Consider the following 22,591-nt stretch of genomic DNA (forward strand, 5'->3'; position numbering starts at 1 on the left):
GTCTGTTTCAGTCCCAAATAACTGTCAAAGGTTACTTTGAAATCAACAAAGTGACATTTGTTAAATCACTTTGGCTCTAATTTTTTTAAAAGCACATACAGTATCTAATAATCATTAATCGTAAAATAAACACAAGACGCACCTCTGAAAAGCATTTCCTCATGTGCCACAGTGCAAGTGTGCGTGAAGAATATCAGCAAAAAAATAAATCACTAGTGGGATCAAGTTTTAGATTTTGTTCTGCATTTGATATTGATACATCAGATATTGCAATTGGATGTTTTAATAGGATTTTCTTCAGAGTTCACATTTTAAACGCATTCAAAAACACTTCATACTTTAAGCCAAAGAATGTTTTTCACAACACGTTTGTCCAGATCTAAAATAGTGTTAGCAGTTTTTTTTTTTTTTTAAATACAGAAGTAAAGTTTGCTGATTGGTAATTCAATCATTGCAGCTTTTGTAATTTGCTTATTGCAACTAATCTGGAAGCCACACAGAAATCTATGCAAAAACTGTTGCCACTAACCCGAGTAAATCTAAGAGTAATATACTTTTATAAGAAGTGGTAGACAAAATTGTTCAAGAGTCATGTTACAAATGAATATTGCTCAAATGAAAGTACATCGTAGCGCTGCAAGAAATTACCCAAGAGTGAAAAAGTATTTGTGAAAGTATGTGCTCAGGTTAGAGTGACTGATTTATAATTCAAGTTAATGTAATTGGAAGGACAAATAAAGTAATGAATGCTAAAATAGTATATTCAAAAGACAAATCATGTCTGAAGCAGTCCAAGAAAAACACTCATTTGATAATGAATATTGTATTATTGAAGATTTACACAGTGGGAAGAGGAACCAACACTTACTCGAGAGTACTGTTACTTTAAATCGTAAAAAGTATATCTCCAAGAACTACAAAGTAAAAGTAGCAAATGTAATGAGTATTGCCCACCTCTGACTTTTACATACAACACAAGTCTGTTTTAGTAAGAAATTGTTGTTTACTTGTTTCCAAGAGGTGTGTGCGCGCACACACACACACACACACACACACACACACACACACACACACACACACACACACACACACACACACACACACACACACACACACACACACACACACACACACACACACACACACACACACACACACACACACACACACACACACACACACACACACACACACACACACACACACACACACACACACACACACACACACACACACACACACACACACACACACACACACACACACACACACACACACACACACACACACACACACACACACACACACACACACACACACACACACACACACACACACACACACACACACACACACACACACACACACACACACACACACACACACACACACACACACACACACACACACACACACACACACACACACACACACACACACACACACACACACACACACACACACACACACACACACACACACACACACACACACACACACACACACACACTTTACGGTTTCACATGAACGCAACATAAAAAGGCAACAAATACACACATGAACGAGAAAAGGAGCATGGACAGAAAACTTCAGTAAAATAAGTTCATCCACATCATGCCTAAAGACAGAAAAATGTGAAATAAAAAAAAAATGTGACAGGCACCGAGCTCCGGCTTCACAATGAGACTTTACAAACAGTTGGTCAGAGTTTTCATTAAATTAACTGTAGTTGTTAGATTCAGCGTTTCTGCAAATCGCGTTGTAATTGAGACCAAACTGGACCTACACACGAAGAAATAAAATATATAAATAAAGTCGAATGCAAGAGATAGTCCAGTATTTTGTTGGCAGTTGGAAAATGTATTTGAAAGGATAATAATCGGTAATTAAACCAAAAAGCAGTGCATCTAAAAACAAAGAAGATGGAGGTAGATGAACAACCAGAAGAGGAAGACTTAATAAAATTATAATAATTCTACATATATCTAATTGCAGTATTTGCCTGTGGTCATTTGCCTTTCATGTCAGAAATAATAATGTAAATAACCAGGCAGGGGAAGTCTGAAGTCAATGATCGTGTTTAGGCCTGATCACTGCAGGACTTTTGCTCCGTGTGCATAGGAAAGTAGGACGTAACCAAGGAGCAATATCTCCTTTTATAGACATGAAGTCTCTCGTTTTTGTACAGCAAAGAATACACAACAGTGGCATCACTGTTATTGAGCAGTTTAATCCAGTCTATTATGGTCTTGATGCTTTGGTTGGGGTTAAATATTATGCTTTACCTGACCTTTATTGTGATCCATCCATGGATTTAAGAATGAACAAGCAATTCAAGACTAAAGATTGTCTTTTGCATGGTCAACAAACAGCTTTACACTTAAACACAAAGCGCATTTATCTGAAACTGTCAGTGATTCTAAAGATTAACCCTCCCGTTTTTTATCTTGTATATCACGACTTATTTGTGCAAATGTTTTTATTTTGAGTTGTAAATTGTGCACTTTGGCCCAGGTCACACATGAAAATCTAACTGGGCTCTTACCTGGTTAAATGAATTAATAAATCATCCTCCAAATGGCACCATGTGAAGGAAACTGAAACCCATGAAATTACTGGACACACCCAGTGTCAGCTTTTACCCTTTGTAAAATGCATTTTAATTCAATTGAATTTCGTAACGCCCGAACAACAGCAGTTGCCTCGAAGGGCAACAGTTTTTTATTTTATAAAGCACCATTTCCTATACATGTCATGACAGTCTAGCCAAATGCATTTTTAAAATCCTTATTTTTCCTAAATAACTTGTATATACTTTCTAATCTACCATTGCATTTCTTGCACTTTACTGTTGGAATACTGTAATTTCTCAATCGTGAGAAAACAGTTCCTCTTATTCCAAGATGAGTAAAGATGTACTTAACATATAAACCAGTTTGGACATGGCTCATCCAAATATTTCAGGTTTAGTTTGGTCTGCTTTTTCCAGTGTTTGGTCTTGATTGGACCTAGAAAGGACCAGATCGAGTCAGATTCTGAGATGGTAAAATGTCTTGTGTTATTGGGTCTAAATTACTTTACTACTACACTAGAACAAAACATATGGACAAAATACTGGAGCATCCCTTTGGTCAGTTCTTATCCCTTGGTCTCGATTACATCACAGTAACAGCGCCGCACTGACACCAGGATGTCGTCTGCTGCAGAGGTCAGGATGGACGGTTATAATCTGTCCGTTTTACTTTGAGGTCCGTGAACGCAGTATTAACCGATGGTGACGCCGAAGCCGCACTGAAACTTGTTCTTACGGTGATTGAGGAAGGAGCAGAGGACGAGGGAAAGAGGAAGAGGCAACAGCTTCTTCTCCAACGTAGCACCGACAACCCAGTTACTGTCTATGGAGCCTGAGGACAGACACCAGTTACATCTACAGCACATTCACAAAATTCACGTTCTTTATCTTACTTGCTTGCTTTAAGTCACAAAAAGGCAGCAATTACATAAAAAGACTACAATTAAAAGCTGCAATGTATAACTTTTCTGGAAGAGGATATGCCACTTGTTCGTCTCAGTGTAGATGTTACTGCTTTGCCTGAGATTTTCCACAATGCACCCTCAAACTTAAGCGTAAAAGTGTATACAAATGCTTTTTAAAAAAGGTTATTATGTGGAAGCTGAAGACTAAAACGTCTTTGTAACAACACGTAATAAATCTTTATAGACAACAAAACTAACTGCCTAACTTCAAACTAATCGCTAAATGTTTGAGCTTCACGCCAAATGAGATAGTGTCGCGTTTACTGGAAGTGTTTATCATGTGCGTCAAAACCTTTGTAACCATTGCACAATCATAAATAAGCCGTTTATGCAACGCTGTGTTCCGAGTAATGCTTCGATAAACAAAACGCACCTTTGAACTGTAGGTTGGCTTTAGGCACGTCTATTTGATATCCAAACGAAACACTGGTGTCCTGCATTCGAGTGCTGGCTTCGAACTCCACTCCCACCTGCAACTGTTGGACACGACACCACAAAACTGTCACAGAGCAGCGAGTGATCAGCCGTCTCGTAAAAGGGAAATGCAACATACAGTATTCAACTTTGAACACTTTTCGCCATTCGAAAAGATAGAATGTGTCATTTTCTGAAATCCATGTGCGGGTGGAGGCATTCATTTGTATATTTCTGTGGGATTATGCTAGGTAAAATATTTAAAACCCCATAAAGTTCACCCCAGAATTCACAAAACAAGTTCTAGTTTGATTATAGTATGTTCTTGTCTTTTGTGGTCACCATAACTACCGGGAGTCCAAGTTTTGTTCTGGTTTTAGACCACATTTTGATGTGGTGTGAGCGCAGCCAGAATCACATATTTGCTGATTTTTAAAAACAACAAAAAGAGGAAGCAGGCCTTTAAATCAATAACTTGTTACTAATGCATGGGTTTAGGAGTTTAAATATGTGAAACGGATGGATTGCCAAATTACAGTCAATCCGAGCACCGTTTTCAGCTCTTGTACTCTGATTTTTAATGAGAGAAAAGTTGGGCAAGTTGAAACGTTTGCATGATCACTACGACACAGAGCGCTCTTACCTGGTCACTCGCTTTATGGTAGTATGAGGCGTGTGCTCCAGCTCCGCCGAGGGTCATTGTGGCAACGTAGTTGTTGCCTAAAAGGACGAGATGTCACATTATAGTTTCCGCTGCTGATAATCTGTGCTACAATAAACAAAACTGCACCCCGGCACCTGTGTATCGTCCGACCAGGGACACGACGGCGCCCTCTTCTCCCGGCCTGCGATGGTAAACGAGCTCTCCGCCCATAGCCAGAGACGGAGTGATGGACTGCAGATAGTGAGCTACAACGAGACCTGAAAAACACACAAAAATACTTTTTGTTGAAACCTTATTCACAGGCTTTTGTGATACAAACAAGATTAATGGAAAGAACAAATCGATTCCCAGAAATAGTCACACTCCTAGATGCAAGGCCCCAACAACCACCACCAACTTTGAATTGCCTTGTGTATTCTCATTAATTATATATGCATTTTGGTTATCATTCTCTGGACTGTACAGACTCTAAAACGCACGCCAAAAAAAGACCTCTTAAGACAGTGACATCATTAAATCCAAATGTCAAAATGTATCAATAATATAGTTTTTATTACATTTCTTAAAAGGTTGAAATATGGTGACTGAAGTGTTCTAGCCAACATATTTCCACTTTTAAGAAACGTCCATCTCAATGGCTAATATAAATAAATAATCGTTTAACTAGTCGACTAATCACCATTAAAATGTAACATTTAGTTCTAGTTGGTTCAGTTCTGCATCATCTTAGGTCAAAGGGGTTGATTCACAAATAGCTGTCGGTTGTTGACTTTTAATTGAATATTAGTAGAAGCAGGGTCATTTTTGCACCATTAACAAAAACAAATCTCAGCACTGACGTACCAGATCCCACGAGAACATCTGGATTCCCGAGTGTAACCGTGGCAGTGAAGTCGTCTCCTCTGTACTCGGCGTCTCCCTGCCAGTTCACAAACTTGTTCTGTTGCGTCTGAAGGTGTAAATCAAGTAAGAGGTCAAAATTATAGCATTATGATTTATACGGATGGCAAATCGTGAGCCTGAAGTCGACAGATCTTTACCTGAAATGCGAGTTTGGAGCGTATCTTGCTGCTGATCTGGTGAATGATCTGAGCATTAAGACTGCCAGAGTTGTCCATGTCTCCCACCATAACGGGGAAAAACTAAGGAAAGAGAAGTCAATCGGTTAATTACCATTTCAAAACACAATATATTTACCAATACCTCACAATAGCATGTAAATGCAGCGTTTTGTTTCATTAGGTTTGCAGTGGAGTATCAAATTTGATGTCAGTGAAGCCAAATGTGGGACTACTGTACACAAGACTTTTATACAATCTACTCCTAACACTGCAGTTTGGCAGCACCTGGTGGCCAGACTGTTAATTGCAAATAATTCCATCAAGACTCTTGGATTCTGAAAATAATACTAAGTCACTCAATGGGGTTGAGTCAGTAAAGCTTGCACCATGTTTAGGAGACTAAAGTAACAATATCTCTATGATTTTTTTTTTAATAAATAAGGAATACATTTGAAAAAAAAGAAAAGAATCACCTCAGCCGGACCCATCTGCTTTAATCCAACGTACGTGGCTCCAAACCTGTAGCTCGAGTCTCCCATTGTACTGAGCATCACTGTGTGGCTCACCTGAAATCAAGCAATACAGAAATCAAGTTAGAATTACTCCAACCAATCAGGGAACAATAAGTAGATACAAGGGTCAGGTAATCCCAGTTTAAATATACCTGAAAATGGTTGCTGAGCCCTTTGTTAACGAGTAGCCGCACTCCCTCCATCTGCATTGGGAAAACTTCTACAAACAGAATAAAGAAAGACATGTAAGCATATCGTTTCATTTTAGGTGTAATTACTAATGATTAGGCTTATACAGTGCTTTTCCAAGACCTATTTTAGCAATTATTAATCAATTCATTGATTACTTCAGTAGCCAGAGTTGAGCTGAGGCTGACTGATGGAAACATGAATGGCTGAAACAAGTTAGTTGTTTAATCGCAACTAAATGGTTATTGAAATATGCGTCAACTTATAGCTGAGAGAAGAGGTTTTATAACTCAGAGAGCAGTAATTACATCAAATTACCCAATTACAAACAGGTAAAATGAGTGGGCGCAAATTTTGTTGAAACCTTATTCACAGGCTTTTGTGATACAAACAAGATTAATGGAAAGAACAAATCGATTCCCAGAAATAGTCACACTCCTAGATGCAAGGCCCCAACAACCACCACCAACTTTGAATTGCCTTGTGTATGGAATGTGCTCTGCAAATAAACTTGCCTTGCCTTGCCTTGCCTTAACCAACACATTAATAAGGAAAGGTGAACAGTCTTTCCAAAGGACACGACAGTATGCACTCAATGCTGGTTGTGGGGACTGAACCACACACCTTCAGGTTACTGGGAAAACATGCTCATCATGAAAGTATGACAAATACTCCACCTTTGCATTTTCGATGACACTCCTCAAACCCTCCTGGGTTTGGTAAAGTGCCCTCTGTCTCCTCTGGAGGGGCGGATGGGGGTAAGACCGAGGGCATCCCAAAGCCTGGAGGAACCGTGAGGCCTGGAGGAACTGCGGCCCCTGTGGCCGGGGGAGGCTGGGTCGGGGAGCTGGCCGCCAACACACTGCCCATTCTAAGAGACGAGAAATGGACCAAAGGCAGGCCATTTTATTGTAGTGTCTTTAAAAATATAAGATAATTTGTGTTCAATACAATTTGGCGCGAGGAAGTGGTGATAAAAATCATATTGTGATCTGTTCAATCTTTCGGTAAAACTATAATTTGCACTCATTTTCTAGTTAATCAACACTTTTCCTCACCCACTCAGTCTGTGTTAGTGTTCGGGTGATTGACAAGGGGATTTAACCAAATACAGAGAAGTATGAACCCACTAGACGCAAATTACTTTTAGCTTTTAAAAAGCCATATAAAAGACACTATTTAATTGTGATAAAAATATAAGTTGGGATCTGGCTCAAAGAAAAGTGTGACGATTATCTTTTGGCATAACACCTATCCTTACTAAATACTTTCAGGAACAATCAGCCTGAACAAATGAGTGACTTGGTAAAAACAGACATGACGAACCCAGAAATGTGAAGTATTATTAAAAATTAGAGTTGTTAGGAGGCATAGGATTGATAACAGCCAAACATTGCATTTACATCCAAACATATCCACTCTGACACCAAATTACAAATACATTTATCATAACAAATGCACAGTTAAGTTTCAGTATGGTTTAGGTAACAAACGCAATAGCTAAATAAATAAATGCATAGTGCTAAATAATGCTGTAACGGGCAGACAAGAGATTTTTGAAACCTGACACAGCCTTTTGGTCCCATTACAATCTGTTAGATCAGATGCGTTTAACCTTTCGCTCTCAAGGTTCATTCATTCAATATTAATGTTTAAGATTGGCACATACGGTCAACCATATATTCTCACTAAATACATAGTGTAGCATTAACAGGTGTACGGAATAAAACGAGGAATTGGCGTTAATCTGATGCTTTGAATGAAATCTGTCAAGCTGTTTAGCGATTTAGTTAGCTTCTCTGGCTAATGACTATCTCCCTAAGCTTGTTTTACCAGAAATAATAAAAATATAACAAGCTGAGGTTAATGCAGTTTTTTCTCTGGCTGTTGACACAAACTGGGGTCATTACAGCGAAGATTAAGCTGGAAATTTTGATCAAATCCGATGCTAATTATGTGCACTCACGTTGTATTTCCAGAGGACGATGCAGCCGGAAGTTGAAATCGGCAGCAGAAAAAAAGACGTAAATCGCTGAAATCCCGCCCACTGCACTATATAGCCATCTGATTTGCTGCGGTGCCGTAAAACTCATCAGTGATTGGGTAAAACGTTTGTCTATCAAATCACCGGTGGGAATGGGCGGGATGTGGAACGGAATGTGTGCTGTGATTGGTCGAGACGTTCTTTAAGTAAAAACTCCGGCACAAGACCATTTCCAAGGTCAAACCACATATAATATGTATGAAAGGGTCAAACTGTAAAGTTTACAATAAAGTTTACACTACAAGAGATTCAAAAAGGGGAGTGTAGCGTGGTTGCTCTTTCTTTTTCAGTATAGCGTAAAACCATACTTTGAAGACGTAAAACTATAGTAGGTGGCAGTAATGTGACACTTTATGGATACCACCCACCATTAAACGCCAAAGAAGAAGTTAGACGTAAAACTACAGTAGGTGGCGGTGAATGCGGTGAATGCACCTTTTCAGTTGGCCGCCAACCGCCGTTAAAAGTAACTGAAGTTTACTATACAAACAGTTTGTCACCTTCAAACTAAATGTCAACGCAATTGCTTATATAATCTGTTGGCAAATCCACTTTTTTATATGCTGGAATAAAAGCCTGGAATCAATTGCCTAGTCATGTACAGAATGCTCAAAATAAGTCATTTTAAATTTCTAGTCAAAACCTTTTTATTTTAATGTCTAAATAGCCAGGAATCAAACTTGAATGTATTTTATTAACATGTTTTACATTTCCTTTTTACTTATTATACAAGGACCACAATGGAAATAAGTGTGTGCGCTTTTTTTGTGTTATCCTGGCTTTCTAAATTGTATTATATATATAGAATATATATATATATATATATATTTACAACCGTTTGTTTATGTATTACATGCTCATGCACACTAAGGCAAATAAATCAAATCAAATAGTTTCTTTAAAACAAGTCAGTTTTAAACTATAGCAGTAAAGAATTAAATTACAAATTAAATGCATTAAAATGTACTTTGAAACTTATTCTTTTACATGCTCCAATCGCAGCTCTATAGTATGTAAAACTGACTAGGATTATACCATTTGTTCTTCCAAACATTTCTGCAAAAACAAAATGATTTAAATTGCCAAGTGTGCCCTAAAATCCAAGAGCTTTACTTGTAAAAACTTAAGAGTAGATAGTGTGAGTAGTGCAGTTACACGCCATACATTATGGCATTGTTCAGATCGAATAAAAGAGACAGAAGTGCATGTATCAGTAGTCCAATTTATTGAGTTTGCTTCACCTTTGCGAGTATTTCCATTTTACAACAGGGGGACAGACAACCACGTGGCATCTTTTGGAAAAATTACATTTTTGCTACATGTTCCAATTTAAAACAAAAAATAATTCAAATTAAGGCCAATAACATGCAAATTTGGTATTGCATAAAGTAAACAGTCCAATAATGTACCATAAAAACCACAAAGGGTCACATCAAAGTCAATGGAACAACTTGTAAATTTTTAAAAACTTCAATTGAAAAAAATTAACTTCACTTAGCTGGATACCCGATTGAAAAATTTAAATCTTTTCATAAAACTAAACATTTTACCCAATTAAATGCACTTTTTCTATCCCATGCCATCTGTAAATACTGCGCATAAGGCTTTAACACTCACATTGTCAATTCCAACATGTAATCTGTGCTCAAAGCGACGTTAAGAGCAGATTAGTGGAGCAATTGACTTTTACAATTTAAATCTTGTGTCGCACAAACAGGGAAATAACTTTAACCCTTTTTTTTTGTTTAGTTACATTTTTTGAGACTCCAGAAGTTCTGCCAATTGTGAATTTAACCGGTCTCAAGATGTGCCATGATTGCAACCCGAATTCTCAACTCTCCCAACCCAAAATATTTTAGTTTACCTCCCAAATTGTTTGATTCGACCTCCCGCCCCATCTTTTTGCACGGATTTAGAACGCGCATAACACAAAGACGTCTCAACGACCAACATGACTTACATTCATAACTGCGTTTAACCAAAACACATTAGTGACCCTTGCAGCCAATAATAACGTATAGACCAGACTATTTTTTTCTAGTTGCGACCACCAGCCACACTTTTTTGTATGCGATATTTGTTAATTTGTGGTGTTCACTTGACTTTTCTCAAGCAAATTTGTCAGTTTGAATTCATTTTCACTCTAACACATACATTTTAGGAGGGCCACTTATGAGTTTTGGGTCAACTGGTCAGAGATGGACTGGCAGAGACTAAATTAAGTGTTGTCATTTTAATGTCAAATAAAATATAACTGTGAACTTAAACATTTGTGGAGCATGGAAAATAACTGACAAATGAAAGTCAAATCTCTGACCAGTCACATTTAGTCACGACGTCAACAAAAACAATACAAATGATTTACCGTCATTACATGCAGCCTTCAGATGGATATTTTCAGAAGTTTTGGTAAAAATATTTGCTGATTTGAGGACATCCGTTTAATCGAGACTGTATGTAACAGTAGTAAATCCACACACACAAAACCCTTTCACTACTTTCATACAAACGCATTTATAACACTCAAATCTTTCACAACTCACACATTCACTCTTCACTTTTTGGTTTTGCTTCAAATGTTTATCCTGAAAAAAAAAAAAAAAAAAAATTAACAAAAATCTACGTTCCACCAGAAATTATGAAGCAAAGCATTTTATAGTTTGTAATTGTAAACGACTAATGTAAACAAGGAATCATTCACAATTTGCCTTTTCAAAAAGAGTTGAAAATTGCCTCATAAAACAAGAAAAGTTGGACCCAGGGTCAAAAATAATATTTGAAAACTCCTTTGCAAGTATGCACTTTTTCCAGCTCTTAAAATATCTTTTTCTTCCTTTCCAAATGATTTTAAGAACTAGTCAAAGTGGAGCATAACTTTGCTTCGAGAAATCACAGCCCAAACCTTTGATCCCCCTAGACCTTCTGTCGATTTTTAGCATCAAAAATAAATTTAAAAAAGCAAAAATATTCTTTTTATGTCTTTTTTTCGTAGTTAGTATACTCTGTAAGGGAAGGGGAACAAAATGAAAAAGTCACAGCTGCCTCTTCAAAGATGCTACAATTTTGCTTTTGACAAAACACCCCGACCCTCGAAAAGATTGTAAAGATCGAAAAATCTAAATTGTTGCTACTGCGATAATCACTTTTTTTTTAATCTAAAAAAAGAAAAGTTGGGTTCAAGTTTGAAGCGTGGTCCACAAAATAACACGTTTGCTTGCGGTTTTAGAACAAAAATAAGCGATTATCGAGTAGCAACAAAATGAAAAGACAACGCTTAAGAGCTTGGCATCCAACCACTAAAAATACATTGGCAACAAATACATTCACCAACTTTTTTTTGACATGATGGGGCTTTTTAAAACAAAATAAATATGTCACGGGGTAAAAGCCGTTGTCATTACCTGCCACTGCTCGGCGCCAAACACTCGAAAAGCTGGAAATTTAAACTCTACATCAAAACTTATCTGAACCGATGCGACGGTCCCATCTTTTACCAGCAGCTGTGGCTTATGTTGAACGATCATCTGCGAGAAGACGACGTTTAAGAGTTTAAAAATGCTTCCAGTTTGCAGCGTCGCACATTAACCTCCAGCATCATTTGCACCGCGAGGTTAAAACGCTTGATCGACAACAGAATCCGGAAACAGTCGTGCAGTATTTGAACAAAGCTGCCCTTATTTTTTATTGCAACAATCACATTCAGGATGAAAGATTAGAGTAAATTTTCTCTTGCATAAAATGTCTAAAATTAAAACTGTTTTATGTTTCAGCGTTGTATTGTGCTCATTGTCTGCAGTGGGTTAAAACGGCAGACGGGATGAATGGGTTTTATAAGGCACTTGAGTGACAACAGTAGCGCGAGGGTTTGATGCACCTTTGTGACAGTGAACTAAAGACCGAATGCTGGAAAAGATCTCCAAGGACCAGGGTTCAGATCAGTTTGACGGCCGAGGAAGTTAAAAAGATTTAGCGCGGAGCAGTGAGGAGCAATGTCGGCTCGGAGAAACAATGGCAGCCAATTTAAACGGGGCGAAAATGTGCTTTGAAAAAAGGAGAAAAAAAAAAGGCCTCAACATCTGCATCACAGGCGGCGAAAACAGGAAATGTGAAACTGAAGAGTCGCCTGGAGCCTGTGGGCCGAGGTCTGTGCAGAAGACCAGTGCCATTCTGAAACAACAAACGCTCAAGTTAGAAACACAAACTGGAGAGTCACATCAGCTCACATTCTGAATTAACCCAGTCTACAGCTCCTTAAAAAAAGGCTGTGGCTGCAGAGCCGCGGCAGTGCCATATAGCCTCATGGCTAACCCCAACCCGGCGCAGTCAAATGGCCCAGCAGTTTCAGGAGCAGCGGCACAAAATAACATGGTAGTTTCGGACGCACGCCGCAGCTCTGTAGACACTACCTTTAAAAAATTTAATTTTTTAAACCTCCTAACTGAAACAAGCCGGTGACTTCACCAGGCCAAATCTGTGGAGAGGCAAACCACTCACAAGGGGGATAGGGATAGATATATAGATATCTATATAAAAAGGTATTTAGAAACAGTTTAGTTGTTCAAAAGGATGGAATGCATTGTTATTGCATTCAAAATATAATATTCTGCTTTAAAAAGTGAATTGTAAAAAGGTATCAGATTTTGAAAATCAACTCAACTTAAAATTAAGGCCAACACACACAGGATGCTGTGCCGCACTGGGCATGAGTGTGCCACACACTGGGTGATTTGTTTATTTTATTGACCTTTATTTAAGCGGGAAAGTCCCACTGGAGGTGTAGCTCCATTTACAGGAGTCCTGGTCCCAGAGGGGAGGAGCCTATTGTTCATGTTTTTAGTGAGAAACCTACGCAGACACTGGGAGAACATGCAAACTCCACACAGGCTGAAAAAGCATGCTTTCTTCACACCTGCAGTGAGACACATCCTGCTCTGGGGCCAACAGAAGGAGCTGTAACTTTGAGAGGCACAAGCTGTAGGAGGCAGAGAAGGCACCTTCTCCCTCCCCAATTTTATTCATTCTCATTTCGCTAAACTCACCATGACCTACTCAAACCCAGTCTTTCCCCTCTTCACAGCCTCACGCAGTCTAATTTGGAGATAAAAATCCTATTGTCCAACTTGTTTTATAGTCAAATGACACGCCATCATACTGTGGAATATTTCAGCCCAGCAATAATATCCACGGAGACTAGCAGGAGGCCGACCCTACATCAGAAAAGTCACATGGAGCAACTTCTAAATCTAAATCTAAATCTAAATAAATAAATAAATAAATAAATAAATAAATAAATATATACACCAATAGAGGTAGTCGTCGTGCGAGATAAATTCATGTTCTTGTGCAAATAAGTCACAATTAAATCCAATTAGTGGCTACAAATACTGCTCTTAAGACTAATCTAAACTTATCTGAAGATCAGCCGTTTAAACGTAGAAGAACTTGTAAAAATGCGCTTGTGCTCACAGTTTAGGTGCCGTCCTGGCGCTTGTTGTCGCTCTCGTCGCCCTCGCAGTCGTTGACGCAGTGGAACTCTGCCACGTACAGGTTTTTGTCGATGCTGCTCGGGATCGGCTTGATGTCGGTCACCAGCTGATCCTCGATGGACTTCAGGTTGAAGCGATCCTCTGACGTGATCAGGTTAATGGCCAAACCCAGGTGCCCGAACCGTCCTGTAGGAAACGCAAACACAAAAATCAGATCTAAAAATCAAACCACAGAGGCTGTTATTTATGCTCTACAAAGAACAAAAGAATTGGTGCTCATCAAAAAACAATTCCTTTTGGGTCTAAAGTCCAGATAATGATTAGATTACTTTACTTGTTTCAGGCAAAGATTGTGTTTATGGAGGAATAAAACCTGCCAACTCTGTAGGTTAGAATTGTCATAAGAATTAAATGTTTTTCTTTGCAATACCGGGGGACTGAACTACAATAAGATTTGAAGTGTAGAATGTTGAAAACGTTCCTCCTACGACTCATTCTAGACACAAATGTACTACTTAAATGTATGTATTGTTCTTCCAGCTCAAGCCTTTTACTCTATTGTACGTCTAGAACAGTTTTTCGGGGATAATCCTGCCTCGTCTATTGCGTCGGTGGCGTTGAACCCATGTGAAACGTACCAGATCTTCCAATTCGGTGCAGGTACGTCTCGGCGTTTTTGGGGAAATCGAAGTTGATGACGACATTGACGGCCTGAATATCAATACCTCGAGTGAACAAGTCTGGACACAAAAGGTCTCATTAGATAAGTCTTCATTCATAACAAATCAATAAAAAGAAAGACATTCTCACCGGTGCAGACCAGGTTTCTGCACAGTCCGTTCCTGAAGTCATGGAAAACACGATTTCTGTATTCCTGAAAAATTGTCGAGCAGTTGTTTAGGAGAAGCTGGACACACTCTTAAACTGGAGACGCAGTGCTCTAGCGTTTCTCACCTGCATCATCTTGGCGTGGATGTAGAAGCAGGAATATCCCAGCTGAGTGATCTTCTTGGCTAAAAGCTCGACGCGTTGAGTGGAGTTACAAAAGATGATCGACTGGTTGATCTGAAGCTGTGGACACAGTTAAATAATAAACTTTCACGTTATAAAAAGGGCACGCTGCTGGACACAACTATATTCAGACAGTCTCGAGTTATTGCAGTATATTGTGATCATCTCATTTAGAAATAAATTTGTTGAAAATATTCACGCTCTGGGAAAAGTTGACACCAATATATGCCATAAATGGAATTAAGCATTTGCAATTATATATTTTATAATTTATATATTTTACACAAATATTCCCAATCTAAAACATTTGGCCATGTTTTAACCTTTATTTTGGTTCTATAACTAATACTGAGCAAGCTGTGAATTAGACGGGGGCCCGGAAGCAGATGAATCTCCGGCGGGCACGCGGTTTGAAATAGGAGGGGGCCCGCCGTGCCCCTCCTCGAAAAAAAATTCAAGATTTAACTAGTACAGTAATTTGGCCATATTCGGGGCATTTTCATCGCTTAAGTTTCGTTTTGACAGACATGCTTCTCATTGGCCGAGCGGTCTCTGTGACGTATCGATGAAAGCGGGCATCTGATTGGCCGCTGCGTTCGTGTTGCGTTCACGTGTCCTTGGAAATGCCCGGTCTGATTTTCGGGGCAATGTATATATGTTAGTAGTTTATTTTGTAGGACGTAATTTCATATATTTCACAAGATCTCCTTGTGTCAAATGCTGTAAACAGTATTTATTTTGTATCTAAGAAATATAATACTGAAACAGTTTTAAAGATCATTATCTCTGGTTTATATGATTCAGTATTTGTGCTCTTCATATCAAATAACAGATAAAAGTACTTTAAATTGTTTTACATGCTAATAACCAGGTTTAAAACACCACATTTATCTTGTTCTTATGACGCCACGTGCGCTTGTGGGCCCCTGAAATTGCTTGGGGGGCCCCCTTAACTTCCTCTAACTTTGAAAATCTATTTCTCAGCCTGCTGAGTTACAGTTCAATAAATAGAAATAGACTCAATAAAGTCAATATTTTTCTTCAGAAGTGGGGAAAGTTTTGTTATTTTTCTAGAACTTTAAGGTTGAGTGGACGTTTTTTTTGGCCCAAATCTGAGTCTCATTTCATCGTGGCGTGGACTGCCGATTAGTCCTGCCACGAATCAATCATAAAAACGCACCTACCGCTCACCTGCAACGGCTCATCCCCATGAGAGCAGCATGTTTCCGCGTGTCTAAGCGTATAGATCTATCATATAGTTCCCTCAGTGTACGGGACAAAATGAAGACTGAGAAAGACTTTTCGAGCTGTCTCATAAGAGACGGAAATCTACGGGAGACTAGAGATGAGATCCGTCTCGCTGATAAACGCACGAGTGTGTTGTATCAGTCCGCACAGGGGAGTGCGCATGCGCACTTCTGCCCGAGTTCTCAAATTGCCGAAAAATCTTCTATCGCGCCTTTAATATCCATTATTAGTCAGACGTTTTTCCATTCTCACATTTATTTATTGCAGTTCATGTTTTTAATTATATTCTACAGTTATCAAAAGATAATCTCCATAAACCTTTTTTGTTATTGTATCAGTGGAATAAAGTAGTTTAAATATTGTGTGATATACAGTAGTGATATTACTCTGGTGCAAATATAACACTTTGACATTTATTCGCAAACATTGGAACTGGTCTCAGCGTTAGGTGCAACATAAAACAAATAATGGCAATGTCGGTATAGTAAAGTATGGCATGCAGGAATAAGAATTAATAATATAAGGTAAAGAATAAGAAATAGAGTGATTTTGTTGTTGTGATTGAAAAAAAAGACTACGTGTGTGAGAGCCATACCCTGGAGAAGAGCGTGTTGAGGCAGTGCACTTTCTGGCGCTCAGTGACGTAGGCGTAGTACTGAGTGATGCCCTTCAGCGTCAGCTCCTCCATCAGGTTAATCTCGTACGGCTTCTGCAGGTGAGACGCCTGAAGCAAAAACAACAGGAGGGAAAGAGCTTACGTTAGAGTGAGGAGGAAGAGACAGTGCATTGTAGAATTAAAGGTTTAATAAGCAGTAGATATGAGAAAATGTGTACCCCATTATTATCTAGTCCTGGGCCGTTGTCGACTAAATGGTGTTGGCAAAAGCTCTTAACTATGAAGCATCTCTATGATCAGAACAAGTAACCGACCCAACGTGCACAGGAAAAACACGTAGTAACAATTTCTACAGAAAAGCACTCGTAAACAGCACATTCATCTGTAAAAAGGCAGATCAAACCCACAATTCAAGCCCAAATCTCAAGAAAACTCACGCCGGTTTAGAATTAAAAAAGATTTTGACAAACACATTAATCTATTAGATTAACAGAGTGCTGCTTTGATTAAACTTTTAGTTCAGGTGTGGGCAATTATTTTCCTCCGAGGGCCATATTCAAATCCAGGCAAGTAGCGGAGAGCCAGCCCGCAATTATTGGTGTGAAAACAAACATTAAAAATAATAAACATTAAAAAAAAAACAAAAAATAAAAAGAACCTTTTCTGTCAAATATAGGCTATTGAATCAATTAATTTCATGTCATCTTTATTAAGGATAAAAGTGCAGAAAGATGTCAGACATTTAAATTTAAACTAAAATCTTTCTAGGGGCCACATTTTACCCCTGGGGCCACAAATGCCCAGGTCTGGCATTAGGGCAAGGAAAAAAAATACGGTAAATTTTACTGAAATGAAGATCACGTGCTGCAGATTGGACCTTTTTATCTGAGTGTTGACAGACAATCTTTCTTTTTTCCCCTTGTGGTGCAATCCTGACAGTCATGAAAACTTTTCTCCCGGCACATGACACGTTATTGGTCAGTATTGACCAGGTAACAATTATTTGATTGCCAAATTTGTTGACATTTCAATAATCGAGTCACAACTCAGGACACCACCGATTAAATGACTAACGGCAAACATTGTTTAACAAAAAACATGTTTTCAAGCCATTCAAGTTCTGTAATGTTGAATCTCTGATAATGTGGCTCAAATAATGAACAGATCAGCCACGTCTACTCCCTCAAACTACTGACCTAGTTTATACATTAGTTTGTCCTTCCTGGGCTTCCATAGATTAGCAAATGCAATCTGTACTCTACATGTTGAACTGGAATGTGAAATTACCCTGACGTAGGGTTGCGACACAGTCAAAATAAAACCACATTCTGTTGCAGAATTGTGTGGTTTAATTTGATGAATCAGTTTGTGAGTAAAGTTCCTCCCAAAGCCAAAATGTAAGCCATTATACTTTACCCTGAAGCTTGTTTTGTTTTACGTTTATCAAAATAATGACACAATCTCAGTGTTAGCCATGAGCCACAGCCGCCCTCAAAACAGACAACCTCAGAGTAGCGTCAAGTATCTGCTGCATCAGGAAGAGAAACAGAGAGAGAGAGAAACGAAAGTGGCCAAAAGCCTGAGCCCAGACTGTGGCCAACTCGACTCACCATTAGGTCAAATTTTAGTGTCAACTATGAACTAGAATCACCTTCATATTCACTGCATTTTAATTTACGACTTGTGGTCAGCTTTATGAATGATGATTTTATACTTTTCTTTTACCACATAACATGAAACGTTTTATTGGTGTATGTGCACTTCTAGGAATTAAAATTTGTATAATCATGATCGAGTCACTGACGTTTCTCACCATGAAGCGCTGCACGCTGATGGGGAAGGTGGCGGAGTAGAGTAGGATCTGTCGTTTCTTGGGCAGGAAGCTGATGATGTCCTCAATGAGCACCACAAAGTCTTGAGAGAGAAGCTTATCTGCCTGAAGAGACAAAAGTGTGTGAGAAACATGAGACTAGCATTGTAACTGGCATCAAACTTCAAGCTTCTGTTTTAACAGCCCACCTGACAAATGCAAAAGCATGAAACTTGGTTTTAAACGCTTTAATAAAGGGCACTGCACAAAATGTGACTAACTAGTAGGTAAACTATAAGATACTAGTAAGTGGGGACATAAAAAAGTTATACATTGTGTGATGTAACATTTAGTCTGACGTTTGCATGGGATACAGATTGACATGGGCATGTTATTTCTCTCCTTCATAGTTTCTGTATGCAAAACAGAACAATGTACTACTTTATATCAACTGCGTTGATGGTAAGTCTTAAGATATTTTGAGATGAAGGGCCAAACGCCACCTAAATATGAGCAGGACTTTTTATACATTTTGTTTACATCAAAGTATTTATATTTTGAACACCCTCAGAATCTATTCAAATCTACCAACATGTATAATTGCAATTTGATCTGTAAAAGTGAGATCACATAACAGGACATGTCTTGGAACATTTCTGCAGAAATCAAAATTCAATGGAATCCCCAGAAAATGTGTTAGCTAGTCTCTAGTTTCCTTTACCTCATCCATGATCATTATCTGGACTCGATCCACTTTTGCAACTCCCTTTTTTATCAAATCCAGGATCCTCCCGGGCGTGGCAATGACCACGTGCACTAAAGCAGTAAAGAATACAAGTGCACTTTAGTTTTTGCAATTTAATATTGTTCCGGTGAATTACAGGAGGAAAAGCTCACCAGTCTCGTCCAAGCGCATGATGTCGTCTCTGAGGTTGGTTCCACCAGTTGTGGCCATGACTTTGACACCGCCCAAATGTTTACTGATCTGGATACATATCTGACTCACCTGCAGCGCCAGCTCTCGAGTCGGCACCATCACAAGTGCTGACAGAACATAAACGTGTAAGAATTAGATTTGAGAATGAGACCCATTGTACCAATAAGACATTTTGAGGTGGCAGTGTAACTCACCCTGAATATGGTCCTTTTTGAGGTCTATCCGCTCCAGCATCGGTATGAGATACGCTCCACTTTTTCCTGTTCCGTTTTTCGCACGAGCCAAAATGTCCCGTCCAGACAGGGCAATGGGAATGCTCTCCTCCTGAAGACAGACATTTTGATCAAGTGTCAGTCTTTATTATGGAAGTTGCACATATCTTATAACCAAAGGCACATACCTGAATAGGCGATGGTTTTTCCCAGCCCATCTCAAAAATGCCCATCAGCAGTTCACGTTTGAGACAGTAATCTTCAAATTCATTCCCCTTTGTGGCTGTGACGTCCTGCAACAGAGGGAAAGGTTAGTGGTGCTGTAGCGTTTAGGTTGTCGCAGTCTTTAAACAGAACCGGCGCCTCACAGATGTTCTGACGCGGTGGTCTCTGGGCGGGAGTTGCAAGTTCTTCTTCCAGTCATCTCCAAACTTGATGCCTCCGGACTCCTGTGGGATGGAGCTCTTCTGTAGAGCTCCCAAAGTCTTTCCTGGAGCAGATTGGACCGAAGGCTTGATCTGTCCTCGGAGTTGCCCATTTTGTTTGTTCAGTCCCATCACCATGGGCCCAACACTTTCTGTTCTGGCCGTTGCCATTTTCTTGTCTTGAGTTTTCGTTAAAGTATTAGGTTTTTGCCTCTTAGGTTTTTCTTTAAAAAATTCTCTCCAAAAGTAAAAAAGTCTTAATAAAGCATTAACGAACAATATTCTCTATTCTCTTCAGTCCAAAGCTTTTAAACAGAAGTCAATTTGTATTATTTACATATGCACATGTACATTCAGCTCGGTCCCTTTAACAAGAGTGGCTGATGTACAACAACAAGAAAAACACTTCTATACACAAGAGCTCTTCAAAATGAAGAGAAATCTGCATCAAATTACTTGTCCACAATATAGAAAATTATACGTGAACAAGTATCAAAGCGGTTCAAGTCCTGAAATAGAACAACTAAGGCAATCTGAACTCTGAAATAATTTCTTTCAAAATAATCTTAGTTCAATATTTAGCTTTTGTTTCTAAATCAATATTTCCTGGTTCCACTTTGAGTCCGTAGGTGTTGCTTGTTATCCCTGTCCTTGAAAAAAGAAAGTCCAACTTTGTACAAGATTATTTCAAAAATCATATATATATAGTCTTTTATATTTCGGCTTATTTCCAAAGCGTTGCTAAGTGTTTCTTGCGTTATGGAAAAAGCAAATAAGAGCCTGAAATCTCAAATCTTACGAGGGGTTTTCAAGTCCAAAGCTAAACTGCTTTCCACCCCTCGAGTCTTTAACGTGTGCGTCCTTCAGCGTCCTGAACTCCACAGCTCCGACTGAGGCCTGGATCAACCCGCGGCTTCTGGACTCTGCCAACTGCTCCAACTGGTCACCTGAACACAAAGAACCATGAGGATTTACAACAATCATCGTAAAGGGTTTTGGTTCATACTCGTGATGACGTTCCTGTCAAACTCGTTTCTTCTATAATTGCATAGCTTTACATATCGGGTTTTTTTGTGAAGCTCATTTCCCGTCATCACAGAACATGTCAAGCAATCATGTGTAAAACCACATTCAACTCATCCAGGAAGTTTTGTTACAACTGGGGGCGTAATTTACAGTTTAGGAGATGTGAAAAATGCATAATAAAACATTCTAATGTAATTGCAAGTGAAATTTCTGCACTTACGATTAATTTTAGGGTTGATTAATAATTTTCGGGATAATTGAACCTCAACAAAAGACATTTGATGACGTTTTAGCGCTTTGTTTTTATGATAATGTTGGCGACCTGAGATAAAAATCGCCCACCCATAATTCAAGCTTTTGTTCACTTTTCGCTAGTGAATCACAACTGAGAAATAAAGAAGTGTGATTAATAAAGCTTCGGAACATTCGTTTTTAATTCTAGTTTAGTTGAGGCTCTACGTTTAAAGTGGCCTTTCCTTTTGGAGGGTACCGCGGTGAATAACGCCAAGAAGCTAAATCGAGCAAACAAATGCGACAGGGTTGGATTTGAAATGACCCACTTCAACTGCACAATACTTTTAATGTTATCACACTAATTAAGTTGGAAATTATACGGTCTACGCAGATATAGAACACATAAGTTTTCCATTTTACTAACCATAAAACTTGTTGACGGAAATCAGCATCTGTTCAGAACAATATGGCTAATGTTAGCTCCAGGTTAGCTCGCGTTAACGCCACACGGTTTGGCTAATGAGGCTAACAGCTTAGCCACTAATGCTCAGAAAATTAATTATTATGTATTGAATTATAACTGTGTATATGTAGTAAGCACGTCCGATTGGACTGCTGGTTTGTGTTTTGTCATTTCAATTTTAAAACGAACAAAACCTTTAAAGTTTAATAAAGCTCTTCAGATTGAGCTAAACTCGACGCTACTTTAGCCAAAATGACTGCAATGCTAACGGCAGCTAACAAACAGCCACCCGATTGTTTTTCATTTTTGTCGCCGCAGTTTGAACAGTTAAATTCGTACCTGTGCGTCTGTATCCCCTTACAAAGGATGCCGAGTTTGCGGGTAATGAAATATTTTGTCACCATTGACTTTAGTTCGTTGTATTTGCGTTGAAAAGATTCGCTCTTTGTGTTTCTTCTTAAATCAACATGGTCGCCTTCTGCTTCGTCTCCTCTTCCTCGGGGGCTCACGCCTCCTTTTCACAGCTCGGGCCGAACCTCGCGAGCGCCACTTGCCGTCAGTGCGAGATAACAACAATAAACTTCACACGTAGACACATTTCTGGGTTTCAGATGACATCACAACATTATCTACGGTAATATTTCATATGGATGGGGAGACGCTAAAATTATTAGGGTTGAAATACAGATTTTATTATGCAAT

The 22,591-nt window shown here is 38.9% G+C and overlaps 2 protein-coding genes across 2 annotated transcripts; both read right to left on the reverse strand.

Moving 5' to 3' along the window:
* Positions 1 to 2,977: 2,977 nt before the first annotated feature.
* Positions 2,978 to 8,392, reverse strand: tomm40l (translocase of outer mitochondrial membrane 40 homolog, like). Its single transcript, XM_072448125.1, has 10 exons — positions 8,344 to 8,392; positions 7,055 to 7,248; positions 6,341 to 6,408; positions 6,150 to 6,242; positions 5,656 to 5,757; positions 5,459 to 5,564; positions 4,750 to 4,872; positions 4,595 to 4,671; positions 3,911 to 4,013; positions 2,978 to 3,404 (listed from the first exon to the last, which is right to left on the reverse strand). Exons 2-10 carry the CDS (start codon positions 7,245 to 7,247, stop codon positions 3,265 to 3,267), a joined length of 1,005 nt encoding a protein of 334 aa, XP_072304226.1. The 5' UTR covers position 7,248; positions 8,344 to 8,392; the 3' UTR covers positions 2,978 to 3,264.
* Positions 8,393 to 9,623: 1,231 nt separating this feature from the next.
* Positions 9,624 to 22,417, reverse strand: ddx61 (DEAD (Asp-Glu-Ala-Asp) box helicase 61). The gene is made up of 13 exons (XM_072448123.1): positions 22,229 to 22,417; positions 20,110 to 21,113; positions 19,930 to 20,034; positions 19,724 to 19,853; positions 19,490 to 19,636; positions 19,314 to 19,408; positions 18,596 to 18,718; positions 16,762 to 16,890; positions 14,862 to 14,978; positions 14,718 to 14,781; positions 14,546 to 14,647; positions 13,888 to 14,093; positions 9,624 to 12,588 (listed from the first exon to the last, which is right to left on the reverse strand). The coding sequence occupies exons 2-12, from the start codon at positions 20,335 to 20,337 to the stop codon at positions 13,891 to 13,893; spliced, it is 1,443 nt and encodes a 480-aa protein (XP_072304224.1). The 5' UTR covers positions 20,338 to 21,113; positions 22,229 to 22,417; the 3' UTR covers positions 9,624 to 12,588; positions 13,888 to 13,890.
* Between the last annotated feature and the right edge of the window lie 174 nt (positions 22,418 to 22,591).

The sequence above is a fragment of the Eucyclogobius newberryi genome, unplaced genomic scaffold (genome assembly GCF_026437365.1).
Source record: "Eucyclogobius newberryi isolate DKJ021-1_F unplaced genomic scaffold, fEucNew1.0.hap1 SCAF_16, whole genome shotgun sequence".
NCBI classification, from domain to species: Eukaryota; Metazoa; Chordata; class Actinopteri; order Gobiiformes; family Gobiidae; genus Eucyclogobius; species Eucyclogobius newberryi.